Source organism: Camellia sinensis, chromosome 6, assembly GCF_055761805.1.
Source record: "Camellia sinensis isolate YWXY chromosome 6, ASM5576180v1, whole genome shotgun sequence".
In the NCBI taxonomy this organism is placed as follows: domain Eukaryota; kingdom Viridiplantae; phylum Streptophyta; class Magnoliopsida; order Ericales; family Theaceae; genus Camellia; species Camellia sinensis.
The window spans coordinates 142,897,472-142,918,246 of NC_138966.1; the positions used below are offsets into that span (position 1 = coordinate 142,897,472).

Here is a 20,775-nt window from a genome sequence, read left to right on the forward strand (position 1 = left end):
CCTCTCCTTCTAAAACACTTAGGTATCCCTTGGGGTACACCCCAAGTACCAAACCCAAGCCTTATAAACCCATTCAAAACTTCCCACCAAATCAATGTGGAACAAACATTTTACAACCTTAAGGAATTTCCACCAAAACTCCATTTCCATAGAGCACACTTTGGCTTCAATTTCCCATTCACTCGGTAATGGTTTTGAGCAACCAAATATACCACGTGAATCACAACGCGGCATAGAACGCGTTACCACTTTGACCCGTGAAAATCAACGCACGGGGCCCACCTAAAAAATAGACTAAACTTAGAAAAAAATTCTGGTTTTATCTAGAATTTTATAACCATTTCTAACAATCCCCCACATGAATGGAATTTAATGACAACGGAAATGCAACAATATGCAGATTTATCGAAAGAGTATAAGTCGAAAATATCTTGCATCAGGATAGGTAGTTTTCGGCCTTGAACCTTCCCTAGTGATAACCTATCGGACTTACTGGCTAACCAATGGACGTGATGCCTTGAATTGTTCAGCCGTTTGTGTAAGCCAAGACAATAGATTTTCTCACAAAATATCTTCCACACATCGTGGTTCTCACTGTTGTGTTCATTTTGGCCTTGAACGCGCCTGGTTTTCATGAATGTTTCTAGAGAATTTAGCCTTTTCATTCTCATAGAACCGGTCCCAGTTCAGCACTCATATAGGTGATTCTTATTGTGAGTATCTCCTTATACTCGTCTTGATTTATGCCTCAATCAAGAGATAAGTAATCATTAAAAGCAAAGCTTATCCTTATACCCCTGCATACAACATATGTTGTAGATATCACTCTCACCATAGGAATGGGTAGGAACTTAATCCTTTGGTGATTTCTGGCGAGCCATACATAACTTAGTTGTCCCTTTGAACTTAGTTCTTGGGATCTCTAGTCATATAAGTAGGGTTACCATTATGACGACTCTTATGTAATAGGCTTTAATCCCATCCCCTTCGATGAACTATACACTAGCTCTTTTGTCAAACCTTTTGTTAACAGATCCGCAATATTCTCTTTAGATTTTATATAATCTATTGAGATTATTCCGTTTGACAACAATTGCCTTACAGTATTATGTCGACAACGAATATGTCGTGACTTACCGTTATACATATGATTCTGTGCCCTGCCTATTGCAGATTGACTATCACAATGAATGCAAATAGCTGGCACAGGTTTTGGCCACATTGGAATGTCTTCTAGGAAGTGACGAAGCCATTCTGCTTCTTCTCCTACTTTGTCCAACGCAATGAACTCGGATTCCATTGTAAATCGTGCGATGCATGTTTGTTTCGTAGATTTCCAAGAAACAGCAGCGCCTCCTAGAGTAAAGACATATCCACTTGTGGATTTTGAATCTTTAGTATCCGATATCCAATTTGCATCACAATAACCTTCAAGTACTGCTGGATATCGAGTAAAGTTCAAACCAAGATCAAGGGTGAATCTTAGATATCTAAGAACCCGAATGATCGCTTTCCAATGGTCTTCTCTGGGGTTACTAGTGTACCTACTCAATTTACTGATAGCATAAGCTATATCAGGACGAGTACAATTCATTAGGTACATCAGGCTTCCAATGATTTTGGAGTATTTTAACTGAGACACTGCATCACCTTTATTTTTTGATAAATAAAGATTGACGTCTACAGGTGTTCTAGCTAAATTCATATCATCCTTGATAAATTTACCAAGAATTTTCTCAATATAATGTGATTGAGATAATGCATATCCGTCAGATGTTTTAGTAATTTTCATTCCTAATATAACATCTGCAACCCCCATATCTTTCATATCAAATCTTTTGTTAAGCATCTGCTTAGTTGATTTGATCATGTTTTGACTGCTTCTAATGATAAGCATGTCATCCACATAAAGACAAACTATGACATATCCTTGGTCAGTGTTTTTAACATAGACGCATTTGTCACATTCGTTTGTCTTAAACCCATTAGTAAGCATTGCATGATCAAATTTTTCATGACATTGCTTAGGTGCTTGTTTTAATCCAAAAAGGGATTTTATAAGTCGACAAACTTTCTTTTCTTGTCCTGATACTACAAACCCTTCGGGTTGCTCCATATAGATCTCTTCATTTAGATCACCGTTTAAGAAAGCTGTCTTAACATCCATTTGATGTATTTATAAATTAAACAACGCTGCTATAGAAATAAGCATGCGAATGGATGTTATTCTTATCACAGGGGAATATGTGTCAAAATAGTCCAAACCTTCCTTTTGTCTGTAACCTTTAACAACAAGTCTTACTTTATACTTGTCAATTGAACCATCTGTTTTTATTTTTCTCTTGAATATCCATTTATATCCAAGAGGTTTAGAACCTGGTGGAAGATCCACCAATTCCCAAGTATGATTTTACATAATAGATTCAATTTCATTATTAACAGCCTCTTTCCACAAAGTTGCTTCAGGACCTGTCATTGCTGCCTTAAAGCTTTGAGGTTCATTTTCTAACAAGTATGTCAGAAAATCTGGACCAAAGGATTTTGATGTTCTCGCTCTCTTACTTCGTCTTGGTTCATCATTAGTTAAATCCTGTTGGTCGAGACTATTACTAGTCTCTTGTGTTTGATTGTCATTAATCTCTTGACTTTGTGTACAATCATAAGTTCTTTTCTATGAACTTAATTCCTGTCCTTTCTTGTAAGGAAAGACATGTTCAAAAAACACAGCATTCCTTGACTCTATAATAGTGTTCACATTTATATCAGGTATTTCTGATTTATAAGTCAGAAACCGATATGCACTATTATTATGAGCATAACCAATAAACACACGGTCTACTGTTTTTGGTCCAATCTTAGTCTTTTTAGGAACAGGAACTTCAACTTTTGCCAAACACCCCCACACTTTTAAGTATTTGTAGGAAGGCGGTCGACCTTTCCACAATTCATCAGGAGTACTGTTGGTTTTCTTGTGGGGTATTCTATTAAGAACATAATTAGCAGACAATATTGCTTCCCCCCACAAGTTCTGTGGTAAACCTAAACTTAATAACATGGCATTCATCATTTCTTTGAGGGTTCTATTCTTCCTTTCAGCAATTCCATTTTGCTGTGGAGAATAAGGGGCTGTAGTTTGGTGAATAATGCCATGTTGTGCACAAAATTCATTTAATGGTGCATCATATTCACCACCCCTATCACTTCTAACCATTTTAATGGTTTTACCAAGTTGATTTTCAACTTCTGTTTTGTAGAGTTTAAACATTTCTAAGGTTTCATCTTTACTTCTAAGTAAATAAATATAACAATATTTTGTGCTATCATCAATAAATGTTATGAAATACTTTTTGCCTCTTCTAGATTGAATAAATTTTAGATCACATACATCAGTATGAATTAATTCTAGAGGTTCGATTTTTCTTTCAACCGATTTAAATGGAGCCTTAGTTAGTTTCGCTTCTACACAAATTTCACATTTATGATTAGGATTAATTTCAAACTTTGGTATATGATCTAAACCAATTAATCTACGCAAAGCATCAAAATTCACATGTCCTAATCTACCATGCCATAAATTTGACTCAAGAATATAAACAAAAGATGTGTTATTCTTATTCATAGCAATTTTTGGTACAACTGTCATTACATTCAACTTAAAAAGACCATCATTCATGTATCCCTTACCAACATACATACCACTCTTTGTTAATACAAATTTATCAGACTCAAAGACAAGCCTAAAACCATTTTTACTTAACAAAGAACCAGAAACTAAATTCTTCCGGATGTCAGGTACATGCAGTACGTTGTTGAGGGTCAGTTCTTTCCCTGATGTCATCTTCAAGATAACTTTTCCTTGTCCAACCACAATAGAAGTAGAAGTAGAAGAATTTTCCATGAAAAGTTGTTCACCATTTGCAGCCTCATTGTAGGTAGTGAACATCTTCTTGTCCGCACAAATGTGACGAGTTGCTCCAGTGTCAACCCACCACTCTTTAGGATTTCCAACCAAGTTAGCCTCAGACACCACAACAGAGAGGTTGATGTCATTCACTCCGTCAGAGATGTAATCCAATTCTGTTACATTGGCCTGATTGGTGGTCTTCTTACTTGTACTTCCATGATCCTTCTTAGGGCGGCGGCAGTCAGAAGCTCGATGTCCAGTCTTGCTACAATTATAGCATTTTCTTTTGAACTTCTTGTTGCCATTGTTGTCGCCTTGTTTAGGACCATCTCCAGTAAACTTCATCTTTTTGTTATGTGGTTTATGAACTTGTTCAACCACATTAGCCTTGGACTCTATGGGATTTTTCTCATTCCTCTTTTCATCCTTTCGGTTATCTTCTTCAATTCTCAGTCTTACAATAAGTTCATCCATGGTCATCTCTTTGCGTTTATGTTTTAAATAATTTTTGAAATCTTTCCAAGCCGGTGGTAACTTTTCCACTAAAGCAGCGACTTGGAAAGATTCGCTAAGAGACATACCTTCTGAATGAATATCATGCATAATTATCTGAAAACTTTGAACTTGAGATATTACCGTTTGGGAGTCTACCATAACAAAGTCCAGAAATTTACCGACGACAAATTTCTTCGTGCCGGCATCCTCTGTCTTGTATTTCTTCTCCAAAGAATCTCACAATTCTTTTGCTGACTTCAAAGGACTGGATACATTATACAGCATGTTGTCATGGCCATTGAGGATGTAGTTTCTGCACAGGAAATCTGAATGTTTCCAAGCATCTACAGCGACAACAACTTGCCGATCACTTTCACCCTCTTTAAGTGCTGGAGTCTCTTCATGGAGAAATCGGGCCAAATTAAGAGTTGTAAGATAGAACAGCATCTTCTGCTGCCATCTCTTAAACTCAGTACCGTTAAATTTTTTTGGTTTTTCTCCATGATTAATTGGTACATGAACATGGTTCTGGATAGGGACCGGTGTTGGTGTAACAATAGGAGTACCACTACCAGATGCAGTTTCAGTTGCAGTAGCCATAATCTCTGATTACAAAAATCAGAAAAAATTAAAACACAAATTAATTTCTAGTTACTAAAACCAGAAAATAAATTTATAATACAAAATAATTTTATTTTCCTTGTTACTAAAACTAGAAAAATAAAATATCACAATAATTTTCTGTAACACAATTAATATTCTGTAATTGTTAATGACACCAGTATATTACTACTAGTTGTCAAAGAAAAGAGACAGTATATTACTACTATCTGTCAAATAGCATAAACACTATTTGTTTTTCCAACCAGAATATGTATTATGAAATCACAGAAAATTAAATACAATGAAAATTCTAAAAAGGTTCTGTCTTAAGATTGTAGGACAATCTTCACTGTATTTAAATTAATTAAATTCTGTTGTGTACTAAACAACAACCAGAATATAAAGAAATAAAGGAAATGAGAGAATTTGTTTGATAACAAAAATCAAACTCGAAATAAAAATAAAAATAAATAAAAACAGATTTTATTTTGTTACAAAAATAAAATTAAAATCTGATTTAAATAAATAATAAAACACTGAAAATAAATTAAAAAACTTACTTGATTTAATTTCTTCGAATTATAATCTGATCAAGTCCAGTGTTTGACATTGTGTCCTTAAGACAGATTCGTCTTCTTCACGGTGCTTTCAGAAATTGGACGTCTATCTCTCAGGATGAAATGATCTACTGCAAACAATAACAGGGCTACAAATTGTTTGCCTTACGAACACACTAAGTGTTTACACTCTTTCTTTCAGAAAATAAATGCAGCAAAATGAACAAATTTTTATCAGAGGATGGAGTACGAAAATTCAAGTAAAATCCAAATGGGAGGCTAGTCTATTTGTAGATGTAAAGGTGGCTATTGGTTTTGAATTGAACAGGTATGAAACCTGTTGGTTTTGAATTCAAACAGATTTGAATCTGTTGAGTTATATTTCAAACAGATAACAAAACGGGAAGGGCCCTGTTTGGGTGTGCAATAATACCAAACTGGTTTATTTCGGGAAGGGCCCTGTTTGGATGTACAGTAAAACCAAACCAGTTTAATTTTGAATTATGAATTTTATTTTACCAAAAAATAAAATTAAATTCAAATGTTTTTCGCCCAAAAAGATTAGTATTGGGCCAAACAAGCCCAACCCAACCTCACACCCACGCCCAAGCCTGCCCGGACGAACGTCGGCGGCAGCGCGTGCGCGTGTGGTGATTTTTGGGTCCAATGGGTCTAGCCCATTTTGCCCATAACCTCTCCCTCTAAAACACTTGAGTACCCCTTGGAGCACACCCCAAGTACGAAACCCAAGCCTTATAAACTCATTCAAAACCTCCCACCAAATCAATGTGGGACAAGCCATTTTACAACCTTAAGGAATTTCCACCAAAACTCCATTTCCATGGAGCACACTTTGGCTTCAATTTCCCATTCACTCGGTAATGGTTTTGAGCAACCAAATATACCACGTGAATCACAACGCGGCATAGAACGCGTTACCACTTTGACCCGTGAAAATCGACGCACGAGGCCCACCTAAAAAATAGACCAAACTTAGGAAAAAAATTCTAGTTTTATCTAGAATTTTATAACCATTTCTAACAGAAAGTAGTGTGTAGTTTCGAGTTATGTGTTTGGTTATAAGTTGTGAAAATAATTTTTGAATTAAGTTTTGAGTTATGTGTTTGGTTACGATTTGAGTGTGGGGTTGTGTTTTAAGTTTAAAATACTAAAATTAAAAAGAAATTAAAATATTTACAAAATAAAATAAAAAATTTAAAATAAAAAAATTTAAAAATATCTAAATAAAAATTATATATTTAAAATTTTGTTAAACATTTTTTAATATTTTAAAAAAATAAATCTAAAAAATTTAAAATACAACTCAAAACTCAAAATACAACTCAAAACTCATTTCAAAACTCAAAACTCTTTTCAAAATTCAAAAATTCTTTTCAAAATTCATAACCAAATAAATTTTCTTTTCTCAAAAACTCAACTCACAATTCCATACTCAAATCACAACTCCACATTTAAATCATAATTTCAAAACTAAACCAAACACAACTTAAGATAGCGTTTGGTAGAGTTTTAAAATTATGATTTGATAATAGAGTTATATTTTGAGTTTGTGAATTTTAAAATTATGATTTGGGTATAGAAAATTTGTTTAGTTATGAGTTTTGAAAAGAGTTTTGAATTGAGTTTGAAATTTTTGATATGACATATGATATTTGATTCAAAAAATTTACAACTCATAACCTAACACACAACTTAAAATTCTATTCAAAATTCGCAAAAAAATTTAAAAAATTTCAAAAATATTTTTTTATTTAAAATATAAAAAATAACAAGTGCTAATTTTCCAAAAAAAAAAAAGAGCACTGTTCTGTTCAACCGGCCGAACGACTTGCCTGAAACGAGTTTGTAAAAATAAATATAAAATTAATTTTTAAAAATTATAACCCAACACCACACTCGGATAGGGGTGTAAAATCATGATAACAATTGCATACCAAACCCAGCCTACATTTTTTGTAAACAAATTCCGTGTACTCATATAACAAGTGAGAGATTACGATAGTCCTCTTTTGACAAGTCAAGGTCAAGACACAACCAAAATAAACACGATTTCTCATAATTGAATGGGTCTCCTCTTCAATTCGAAAGCCACCTTACATTGTTGAGTTGAGTCTATAAATTCTCTTCCAAACCTTACTTTCAGACCACACATCTCCCTCCATTCCAACACACTTTCTTCCCCCAAAAATGGTATCCCTCACTTTAAAAAACACCTTCCTAACACTAATCATCCTGGCCGGAGTAGTCCTGCCACAAATCGTAGTGGGTCAGAATTGTGGTTGTGCTACAGGATACTGCTGCAGCCAGGCCGGTTATTGTGGCCAGGACGCTGCCTACTGTGGTACAGGATGCCAGTCAGGGCCTTGCACCGGTTCCAATGGTGTGTCGGTTTCTGATATTGTGACACAGGCATTTTTCGATGGGATAATCAATCAAGCTCCTGCTGGATGTGTCGGGACCAGCTTCTATACCCGGTCGGCATTTCTTAATGCTCTCAGTTCTTTCTCTGCTTTTGGTACCATTGGAACTACTGATGATTCTAAGCGCGAAATTGCTGCTTTCTTTGCACATGCTACTCATGAGACTGGATGTAAGATTTCAACATAATTTCTTTGCCCCAATTTCACTCATCTGTCTTTATGTCTATTTATATACATTTTATGTGCACTAAATCAATTAATTTTTACATTTTGAATTTGACACCCAAAATTATTTTTTTTCCTGCAGATTTTTGCAACATAGATGAGACAAGCCCAAGCTCAAACTACTGCAATGCAACATATACACAGTACCCATGTGCACCAAACAAGAGTTACTATGGAAGAGGGCCTCTTCAGCTGTCCTGGAACTACAACTACGGTCCTGCTGGAGATTTCATTGGATTCGATGGACTAGCCAACCCGGAAACTGTGGCAACAGATTCACTCGTATCGTTCAAGGCGGCCTTGTGGTTTTGGATGCAAAATGTTCACTCTGTAATGACTACTGGACAAGGGTTTGGTGCAACAATCCGAGCAATTAATGGTGCCGTTGAATGCGATGGAAAAAGAACTGATCTTGTGACTGCCCGCGTTAATCTCTACACTAACTATTGCAGCCAATTTGGTGTTGCCCCTGGTGATAATCTCAGCTGTTAGTTCACCAAAGCTGGCTCTTCGGTACCATCTAATTTTGGGTACATGGAAGAAAGAAAATAAATAGTAGTATGTTTGTTTGAATTATTTTTTCCCTGTAATAATACCATTAGCATGGATGAACAAGAGGTTTAGGTACATGTTTGGTCATGGCCTAGAAGGAATAAATTAAATTTATTGTTTAGTTGATGCTGAACAGTATTAATCGTTGGCTTCTACAAGAAATAATAAATCAACTTGATTTTAGTACATAGACAAAATGATTGTGACTTGAATTCTATTGATTTGAATCAATCTGTGGAAATTAAAAACTTGAACCTCAGAACCTGCCCCTAGAATTCTGATAAACAGAGCATGCGAAACACGTTAAATCAATATTATGAGCTGAAATTGGGAAAAATCCTCTACAAAATTTGTGAAATCTCCAAAGCAGAATTTCAAAGATTATACATGCTCGGATATTAAAAAAAGCGAAGTAATGGATTTGTCAATAATTCATCTTTGGAAGTGGAAGGGGATATCACGCCTAGGAGTGTCAGAAAAATGATGGAATCGAATAGACTGTTTTTAAGACCAATCGAAATTCTGTTTTCAATCTGTTTTTTGTTTTCACATTTGGAAATTTTTATACCGATACAAATCGAATCAACCAAAATATTATACAGAACAAGTTTCACTTGTTTTTTCTTGTTTCTTTTTTTCATTTATTCCTAATGTGGAATTCTATAAGTTTTCATCTGTTTCCTTAGCTGAACCACTTGTCTTGTATTCTTCAATTTTATTTCTTTGTATGATTTATGACTGATTGTTAATTAGAAAGACCCTTTTTAAAAAATGGTCAAGTCTAATGGTAGGATGAATAACTAGGATTGAAAATGTAATCAGCTAGAATAGTTTTTTTTTTTTTTTTTTAAAAAAAAAAAAACAGTCATACAACATGATAATTAGGTAAGACTGTTGTAATTGGAAAACATGTCCCCTAAAATTCTGATTAAACAGAGCATGAAAACCCATTAAATCAATATTACAAGCTGAAAGTAGGAAAATTTCTCTACAAAATCAGAATATCCAAAGCAGAGTTTCAAAGTGTAAACATGCTTGGAGAGGAGTCTTGATATAATTATGTAATAATATAGCTTTGAAAGTATGAAATTAAAATGAATAATAGAATTTTTTAGAAGAAAAAACACCACCACATAAATAACAACATATCCAAAAGGTACCAGACGACAGTTAACAATTCCATGAACTCAACAAATGCTCACAATGACCCGTTCCTATTGTGTTGACCATTAAACACAAGAAGATAAGATCAACAAAACTCTTTGAAAATTCACAGTATTTTACATTTCTTGAGTATGTAAAAAACTTTTTATTTTTTGCTCTTCCTCAGTCTTAGTCATAGGTATACAAAGATGAGTCATATAACGGTCACAAAATGATTCTGATCATAAACAATATATATATATATATATATGTATATATATTTGCTTGGTACATGTCACTAGATTGCTTACGTTTTTTTGTTTAGAAATCTGTAGTGGTTTCTTCAATTTACTTAAATATTTATTATTGTAATCAGAATCAAACTTGTATTGTTCAAAGAAAATATAATTTTAGGCCTCCCCAATTTGATTCAATGACTTTGTTTGAAAGCTTAAAAAAGGGCACAATTTACTAATAGTTCATGTAGTTTCTTTCAAGTTTCAGTTTAGTCTATAATTTCAATTATAATAACGGTTTCATGTAATGTAGTTTCTTCAATCAATTTTGCACTTTAATTTTTTACATTGTATTAATTTAGTTCCATTGTTAATATCCACTAAGAAATTGAATAGAAATTAAGTGCAAAATTGTTCAAGAATACATCATTTTAAATTCAATGTCAACCTTTCAATCACTTTGAGAAGATTGAATGAACTATTTTGTTCACTGATTTCAGTCTAATATCTGAATCGATACAATTTAAAAAGTCAAAGAAAAAATTAATGCAATTAGAACTATAAATCTAAAAAAAGATTAACACCAATCTTGAAAATTTGTAATTTGTTTTCAAAAATTGTGTCAGATCCACCAATCTTGACTATTATTTCATAAACTAATTAGTCCTCATAATATTATATAAACCCACAAATCTTGACTTGATGGTTTGAAATATGTTGGTGGATCGATGCACTCATGTTATTTTAATATTAAAATATTATATATATGTATATATATATTATGTCATAACGTGTAGTTAAAAATTATATAATAATGCAATATGATGAATTGAAAAGATTTGAGTCACGTGAAAAGTTATGAGATACAATTGATTTATTATTATATTTAATATGAGACTCTTCATGTTTTGATGGATGTGTATATATATGAGGAAGTATACATGAAGAATATGAGTGTGTATACATTTTATATTGTGTTTATACAGAAATGTTTAGGCAACCTAAATAGGTGTTTTTGTGGTAAAACTTTGGACTCACTTATTTGTGCACAGTACCAGCCCTGGGCTAAGGCCATTGAGGCCGGTGCCTTAGGCCTAAAAAATTTGGCCCAAAATATGGGCTCCAAACTTACTAAAGTATTAAAGTATTTTATAAATTTAAATTGGCCCAAATTATTTTTGTTATTTTAGGGCCAATTAAAAGGCTCAAAAATATTCTGTTGGACCATATTTATTTATAAGTGTGATTTAGCCCAATTAAAATTAAAAAATCTACAAAAAGTGTTGATGGCCCAAGGAGAAGAATAATGCATACAAGCTCTCTCTCTCTCATAAAGTGACGAAGGAAAGGAAGCATACCAAGCATAAGCAGAGCACTAAGCAACGGCAGATATTAATTGCAAATTATCAACGGCAGCGACTCTCTTTCTCTCTCTCACCCCGTAAGTCTCCCATCTCTCTCTCTCCCTCTTACTATTAGATTTTAATGAAATAAATAAATTTGTCCTAATTTTTTTCTACCTTCTTTTTTATCAGATTTTAGTGGAATAATAAATTTGTCCTAATTTTTTTTTTAACCTTTTTTATTTATCAGATTTTAGTGGAATGAATAATTTTTCCCTAATTTTTTTGCCCTAGTTTTGTTTCATTAAATTATTTTTTCTATTTTTTTACTATTATATATGAAATAATCAATAGGTTGTGATTTGTGGATTGAATTGTGATTATAGTTATGTTTCCTAATAAGTATAGTTCTGGAAATGAAAAGAGAAAGAAGAAAATGAAAGTACAACAATTAATTCAATCTCAATCGGGAGCACTTGATAAATATTTTGGTAGCAAGAAACAAGTAGATTTGTTTGCTTCACATTGCTAGAACATTTCATCAATTAATTTGGTTGATTAATTAATTTGTTTTGTTGATTTGAATTATACCTTATGGTAATTTTATTTTTATTTATTTTTTATTTTTATTTTTTTGTACTCTAGAATGAATACATTTTGATATCTATTTAAGCATCAATCGCTGGTAGTTTTTTTTTTTTTTTCACTCTAGAATGAATACATTTTGATATTTATTTTAATATCAATCACCGGTCACTACAAGAAAAAACACATTTTGCGACTAAATTTTTAGTCACCAAAAGTCAATTTTTAGTCCTCAAAAGTCGATTTTTAAGTTTCCCTGACTAAATTTTTTAGTCGCCGATTTAGTCGCCGAAAAACGGTTGGGAAAGGTATTGGCCACTAAAAAACTTAGTCACCAAAAAGCAAGTCTTTAGCGACCAAAGCTTTGGTCACCAATAATCAATTATATTTTTTAAATTATACATTTACCGATCAATGTTTTAGTTGCCAATAGTCAATTGTATTTTTTTAAATTATATATTTACCGACCAATGTTTTAGTCACCAATACTCAAGGAATCAGCGACTAAACCTTTAGTGGCCAAAAGCTCATTCGTGAAAAAAAAAAAAAATTACACTCACTAGCTTCTCATCTGCTCTTGTGGAAATTTAAACCATCAACCTTCCACACCATAAACCTTATACAATACGCTCTTTCCACTACGTCTCTATAACACCATATGATTATATATGCAATATATATTATTTATATAGTACATGAACCCGCATTAATATAAAAGTATATATATAAAGATAATTATTTTTTATTGAACATAATTTATGTAAAAATAAATTATTTACTAGAAAAAAAAAAGAGACCACTTTTGACAACTAAACATAATTTTAGTCACCAATTCTATACTTTTGGCTACTAATTATTTTTTAGTCGTTAAAAATTTTAATTCCCTCTAAAATTACCACTTTTGGCGACTAATACTTTTTTAGTTGCCAAAACCTATACTTTCAGCGACCAAATGTGCTTTTTTAGTCGCCAAAGATGCTTTTTCTTGTAGTGGGTAGTGATACCAAATTGGGTTTTTTTTTTTTTTAATGAATATAGGCTCCCTTTTTTTCGTTTCGCCTTAGGCCCTTGAAAACTTAGGGTTAGCCCTGTTTGTGCAGAGTTGATGGAGTCAACATGACTAAAAGTTGGGTTGTTATATCCTGAGGGAGATAGGCTAATATGTGATATTCTGCTATATCGAAGAGTGATAGTTTTTACCAACCGATAAGGGTTTGAATCTCCTTCAAGAGAGTGAGATTACTGCGCCTCAGTCCGATTTATTGTATTTTCATGTATCTGAAGATATGATATGTAACACATATTTAATATAATGGACGAAAGGTAATATCCATAAATATAGGCAAATTTGTCGAATCAAGTAAATCTAATGTCTTCTCATAATTATAATTTTTACCCATGTTTATTTTGACGCTACAATTATTTATTTATTTTGCTAAGTACTCCAACAAAATATAGTATTGTTACTTGGTCGTTAGTCCTGAACAGCATAACACAAGTCAGATATGTCTGAATCAGTGCATTTCATAGGTCACCAACTTCTTTTAAAAACATCAATGTTTCATCAATTGAAGCCAAAAAAAAAATAATAAACAACAATTACTTCTGCTGCAAACTATGCAATTATTTAGGGAAACATACTTTATAATGGATTTGAAGTAAACAATAGTAGCAAAATGGTTGCTTTACACTCTATGCTTGAAAATATATTTTGTGCATTCTAGGACAAGTGGTCTTGGACAAAAAGATATTAGGTTCATCAAGTTAATAAATACACTTCAAATTTGAAATGTGTCCATCAGATTCACTCTCATGTGTTTAATACCACAATCAAGTATAATTGTATACAATCGATTTAAACTCGAAACAATATTTTGGTTTTTTTAAAAAAAAATTAAAGCATTTTGATATAAGAATAACAATATTACATACTTTTAAAAAAATAGAAAGGTATCCAAATTTGAAATGTATGAATCATATTCATTTTGAGTGTAATAGGCATCACATCAAATTTTTAGTACTTTCTTGAACATTCTCACCAGCTAGAATTTTTCAATGAAAAATGCTTGAGACATCGAATGATATATATGATAAATGTCAAATTTTGATTTATCAAACATTTCATCATTTGAGATCTAACCTTTAGAGATGATAAATTAGGAGATGCAATATTGTTGTTTTCCAATAATGTGAAAGCCATGTATAACCCATAAACTATATTATAAAAATTAAAAAAAAAAATATGAAAAAGAAAAAAAAAACAACAACAGCAACACAAGATCAGAAGCCTGGTATGAGAATTGATTCAAATTATACTTTTGTTTATTCATACAATAAAAATAAGAGAATTTTGTTTATTCATTTACACTTGTATCCTCTAAGTATTCCATGTATAACAAAAACCAAATCGTGTATATACTTCTTGTGACTGGCTAACATGTCCTTCAAAAACTTCCATGATTCAGTGGCCTGGACCTCTTGGGCTAGGTCCAGATGGTAAGCGTTCAAGCCAACATGCCACAGACAGCTTGGCTTTCTCAAACACGGATGGGTATGTCGCAATGCGGTTTCCACAGCCAAAATCCTCTGATAAAACCCTCGTTGCCCCGACATGTGTTTCACACAAAAAGGCAACAAAGATCACAAAAACGATCAGTACTACTCTTTTTCGGGAGAAATACATCTTTGGTATGGAAGCAGAAAACCCAAACCTGACAATGTTTGATGAGAGAGCTTTTAGTTGTTGGAGATGTGTTATGACAAAAGACTGTAGGGGTTTGGAGTATTTATAGTTGAATAATTGGTTGTTGTATGCTTGGACTATGGTGAAAACACTTTGAATAATGAAATTTGGTATTTTTTGAAACGGCATTACAGAGCTTTATTATGTGTTGACCAAGTACCATTTTTGAAATAGTCTATGCTTTGCTTGTTGATTATATGTGTGTGATATATGAGGGTGGTCTGTTGTGGTGGCGGATATCATGAATCTGTGGGTTTTTCAAGCGTGAGTTTGTCAACGGTTAGGATTTTCAAAAACTTAATTACAATTATGCCGTTGTTTTCTGAGATGGGTTTTGGTTGGACGAAGGCTAATTTTTAGTCTTTTTACTAAGAAAATGGTGATAATATTGTGAAATAGGGCAAAATTGTGGGTGCTATTTTATTTGAGTCAAAATTTAAAATTTTGAATTGACCGAGTGGCCTGTACAAAAAAAACATGGAAGATGGTAGTCAAGATTATCCCCTGGTGATAATCTCAGCTGTTAGTGTAAATCAAAACACAAAACATACAGCGGATAAAATGTTTAGATCATACATTTTTTATGATAGAACCTCGTGGATAAATCACGTGCTTCCAGAAACTGATAAACCAACCCAGCAATGAAGTGATATCACAGATTGAATATCACCCACACAAATCACAGTGCAAAAGACTTGATCGTTATTTTTGGGAGAGAGTCAGTATATGGGTAGAAACAGATCATACGCTGTTTCTCTCTTAATCACCCATAACCATATTCCAGATATATAATATATTATTATATCTATCCATATCAGTTAAAACTGATAATATCTGTATCTTGAGTGGTTATCCTAAATAGGTTTGAATTCAATTTCAAAACCTATTTGGATAAGGTTCAAATTCTAATGGTCATGCCACATGGGCGCCCATTACTAACATCTCCCACTCGCACATGAGTTGGCATGACACTGCCACATCTCTATCTCAATCTCCCAAAAAATGAACAATCTCATACTAGCCAATGCACCGTGCGACCGCTGAGAACACCTGTATGTGGGAGCTCTATACTAGAAACTCAATATGAGTCAGCATAGAGACATCAATCCAAAAAGAACAGAAATAGTGTCTCATGTACGCAAACCCATCTAGCTACATCAGTCCAAAAACATCTCTAATCCCTCAAAGAGCATGTTTGACTCTCCTAAGTCCCGCATTATATTCACACCCAATCAGCATCCTATAAAGAGCGATGTGAGTTGTCGACGGTGAATATAGAGCAGAGATGTAGAACTAGATGATCTTTCCTTCACCCTCATATCATTCAATTTGAAATTGACCGCTTTCCCAGTAATGTCCCTTAAAACCGAATCATACATGACCGCAGGCAACATACCAAAGTAGCTGAACATCAACTCCTCATCTTATGACATAGTCAAAGGTCACAAAAGGCACAAAGTGAAGTCATTTAGAAAAAAATGACTTTTAGGACTCACACGGTGAAGAAGCAGGGATCCATTCTTTCACCTCGCTAACGGGTCGATAAGCACATGCAGTATGAATGCATGTTATAGTGGAGTTACTCTTCCAAAGAGTGATGTTAAACTCACACACCATACAGATCTTAGTCTAGTCGCTCTTAAGCGCACGAGTCGCTTCCTAGCGTCTAACTCGAATTCTCTATTTGCTCGCCTCTCAGGCATCAAATGAGATCTCGCATCTGGCTATCCATAACAGACATATCATGGAAAAGTGGGTACTCTCATATCCATGGTCGGTCTCTAACAAGACCTCATATTGGCTCCAACCAACGCGACATAGCTAGTGGATAATTTTAGCTTCTAGTCTCATCCTTACTCGCTACCTAGCGCTAAGGGCGATTGCTCGTGTGAGTGAGCCAATCTTGCCTGCTAACATCAATTTAATTATTTTGTGTATGCTAATTCACAAACCATTACTAAAAGTAGTAAACATAAATGTGTAATAGAAACAAGTATGAATACTAATGGCATAAATATCCCCAAAAAAATGAGTTCAACTGAATACACATAACAAATATCACCACCTACGTAGTCCTAAAGCCCTAACATGAGTAAGATAAACATCTCTAGCAATGGGTTTAGTCAAAGGGTCCGCAACCATGCGACTCGTAGGGATGTGCTCCAGGATCACTTCTTTCTGCGCCAAAATATCTCTGATAAAGTTGAACCTCACATCAATGTGTTTGGTTCTGCCATGGTATTTAGGATCCTTAGCATAAGTGAGTGCAGCCATGCTGTCACAATGGATAGTCACTGGGTCTGAAGTGTGTGTGACAACATCCAAATGCTGAAGGAATCTCCTCAACCACATGGCTTCCTGAACGGCAGATGAACAAGCCACAAACTCAGCCTCCATAGTCGATAAGGCGATACAAGATTGCTTTTTACTGCTCCAAGAAATAGCACCATCGCTAAGCATGAAAGCATAGCCTGAAGTAGACTTACGCTCATCTAGGTCTCCTCCCCAGTCAGCATCACAATAGCCAACTAGATGTAGATCTGAACTCTGGTAGCAAAGTGTGTAATCTGCAGTCCCTCTAAGATATCGTAATATCCTCTTAACTGCTTTCCAATGAGCTGGTCCTGGGTTGGATTGGTAACGACTCACCAATCCGACTGCATAACAAATGTCAGGACGTGTACACATCATAGCATACATCAAGCTTCCAACATCATTTGCATAGGGAACACGGGCCATCTTTTCATTTTCTTCTTGAGTCTTAGGACCCATATCAAGGCTTAGGCTCTCGCCTTTTGCAACAGGAGTGTCAATGGGTTTGCAGCTCTGCATCTGGAACCGCTCTAGAATAGTCTTAATGTAAGTCTCTTGAGACAAACCAAGAAGTCTCCTAGAGCGATCCCTAAGGATCTTAACACCGAGCACATAGCTCGCCTCACCCATGTCCTTCATTTCAAATGTAGAGAACAACCACATTTTAGTGGCGACAATCATCTCCTTGTCATTTCCAGCCAATAATATGACATCTACATATAATGACAATATCAAAAAAATGTCCTTGGACCGCTTAACGTACACACAGTGATCTTCATCAATCATCGTAAACCCATTCGAAACAATGGCTCGATGAAATCTCAGATTCCACTGTCTGGATGATTGCTTTAAGCCATAAATAGATCGTTGAAGCTTGCAAACTTTGCGCTCCTGACCCACTGCCACAAAGCCTTCTGGTTGATCCATATAGATCTCTTCATCCAATTCTCTATTGAGAAATGCAGTTTTAACGTCCATCTGATATAGCTCTAAGTCCAACTGAGCTACTATGGACAGGATTAGGCGAATAGAGGCAAACCTTACAACTGGTGAAAAAGTTTCCTCATAGTCCACACCCTCTCGTTGGGTGTAACCTTTCGCCACTAGGCGAGCCTTATACCTTTCTATGGAACCATCCGCCTTGCGCTTGATTTTGAGAACCCATTTGTTCCCAATAGTCTTGCGCCCTAGCGGCAAATCAACCAAGTCCCAGACATGATTTTTCTTCATAGACTCTATTTCTTCATCCATTGTAGTACTCCATTCTTTACTAGCAGGGGATGAGAGAGCCTCTTTGAGATTCTTAGGCTCCATCTCATCACTCGGAGCAATCATGAATACTTCCCCTTCAATCTCAAAACGACGACGGGGTATAGCTCCACGTTTGCTTCTACGTAGTTGAGAATCCTGAGAATCCTCATCCATTGGATCTAATCCATGGGTAGGTAGATCGCTCCCACTGTCCCTAGGAGCTTGAGGAATTATTTCCTCATTCTCTACTAAGCTACTAGGTGCGCCTTCAAGTAGATCCTCCATCTCGTAGAATTCTACTTCTCTAGTTACCTCACCTCTGCTAAGGAAATCCTCCTCTAGGAAATCCACATCTCGCGACTCAATTTCAGTCACACTTCCATCCGGATGCTCCCCAACAAACACATAGCCCTTAGAATGCTCACTATAGCGAATGAAGATACACTTCTTTCCTCTAGGGCCCAACTTCCCAAACTTATGAGAAGCGTTGTATATGTAAGCCGCCGAACCCCAAGGCCGCAAATTGCCCAAATCAGGCTTTTTGCCAGTCCACATCTCATATGGGGTGGAAAGAACTGATTTGGAGGGCACACGGTTAAGAACGTAGGCAGCAGTCAACAAAGCATCTCCCCAATAAGAAATTGGAAGATTAGCTTGCGCCATCATTGATCTAACCATGTCAAGCAATGTGTGATTCCTTCTCTCCGCTACACCATTTTGTTGCGGAGTCCTAGGAATTGTCAATTGCCTGATAACTCCTTTTTCCTCACAGAGCACTTTAAATTGCTCAGATAGATACTCACGTCCTCGGTCAGTCCTTAGAGCTTTAATGCTCTTGTCTAATTGATTCGCAACCTCATTAACATACCGTCTAAAGCAATCCAATGCTTCTGACTTGTGAGAAATCAGATAGACATGACCAAAACGTGTGCAATCATCTATAAATGTGATGAAATAAGAGGCTCCATGCCTTGCCCTCACATTCATTGGTCCACATATATCAGAATGAATAAGTTGCAATGGGATAGATGCCCTTATGGCTTTCCCAAATGGTTTCCTTATTGCCTTTCCAGCAAGACAGTGCTCACAAATAGGCAAAGTGACTCTAGCGAGTGGGCCTAAAAGACCTTCTCTAGCCAATCTAGTCATCCTGTCTTGCCCTATGTGGCCTAATCTAGCATGCCATCTCATAGAACCATTATCACAAAAAGATGCAATATTAGAAATAGAGCCATTGGCATTTTTATTAATACTAGAATCATCCACATCCAAAACTAAAAAACCATCTGAAAGATAACCAAAACCATAAAAAATTGTTCCCAAATAAATGCTAACACCATTATTCTCAAAACAAAAACTAAAACCAAGGCTCATCATGCTAATAACTGAAACTAAGTTTCGCCGAATATCCGGAGCATAAAGAACATCATGAAGATACAAGGTGCGCCCTCGTCGCATTTCCAGCTTGAATGTGCCAATGCCAAGCACCTCCACACTGGACTCGTTCCCCATGTAAACTTTTCTGCTCCCAGCAGGTACTCGGCGATACTCAACGAACCCTACTCTGTCCCTCGCGATGTGGTCTGTTGCTCCGGAGTCTACAACCCAAAAATGAGGAGAATGAGCAATTAATGCTTGACTAGACACAAAGCATTGAATGCGAGAAATTAAGTAAAGGAGTACCTTCTTCTGCTCAGGGCAATCCCGAGCGAAGTGTCCTTCTTTGTTACAGTTAAAGCATGTCAATTTAGCCTTTGCCTTCTTACCACCTCTCTTGCCCCTTTGCTTGAAATTTCTAGCGCCATTGGGCTTAAGCGCAGCCGCTGCTTGCTTCTTAGGGGCACCTTTTGCTTTTCCACGTTTGAACTGAGAAGTCCTACATGAGCTTGACTCAACCACCATAGCAGAACCATCAGACTTAGCCGCCTCAAGGCCCTCAGCCTCTAGCTCCAAATGACGCGATATGTCTTCGAATGTTTTCACACTCTCATTATGCATCATGTTCTGCTTCATCTGCTCCCAAGAATTTGGCAGAGAGCGTATCACAGCCTGTACTTGCTGCTCTTGAGTCAAATTATGCCCAGCAACCGCAAGCTCACGTATCATGGCTGACATGACTCTCAAATGCTGCTTCATCGAGTGATGCACCCTTTTCTGATATGAGTCAAATTTCATAGTCAGCCCACGTAGCTTTGCCAAAGAGGTAATACCAAACTTTTGCTTGAGAGCTTCCCACATCTCAAATGCAGTCGGGCAATGCTCAAACTCACTAATCAAGTCGTTGTGCATGCTGCTCAACATAGTAAAGCGCGCACACCGATCTTTGTTACGCCAAGTCTGAAAGGCTTCAAGATCACGACGATGTTGAGCTGTATTGCCCTGCT

The 20,775-nt window shown here is 35.4% G+C and overlaps 1 protein-coding gene and 1 long non-coding RNA gene across 2 annotated transcripts; one reads left to right on the forward strand and one right to left on the reverse strand.

Annotated features, from left to right (window-relative positions):
• Positions 1-7,526: 7,526 nt before the first annotated feature.
• On the forward strand, positions 7,527-8,963 carry LOC114281381 (endochitinase EP3). Its single transcript, XM_028223828.2, has 2 exons — positions 7,527-8,170; positions 8,308-8,963. The coding sequence occupies exons 1-2, from the start codon at positions 7,768-7,770 to the stop codon at positions 8,715-8,717; spliced, it is 813 nt and encodes a 270-aa protein (XP_028079629.2). The 5' UTR covers positions 7,527-7,767; the 3' UTR covers positions 8,718-8,963.
• A 10,647-nt stretch (positions 8,964-19,610) lies between these two features.
• On the reverse strand, positions 19,611-20,439 carry LOC145792414 (uncharacterized). The gene is made up of 2 exons (XR_014331819.1): positions 20,075-20,439; positions 19,611-19,989 (listed from the first exon to the last, which is right to left on the reverse strand). It is a non-coding gene; the product is annotated as an uncharacterized LOC145792414 (long non-coding RNA).
• Between the last annotated feature and the right edge of the window lie 336 nt (positions 20,440-20,775).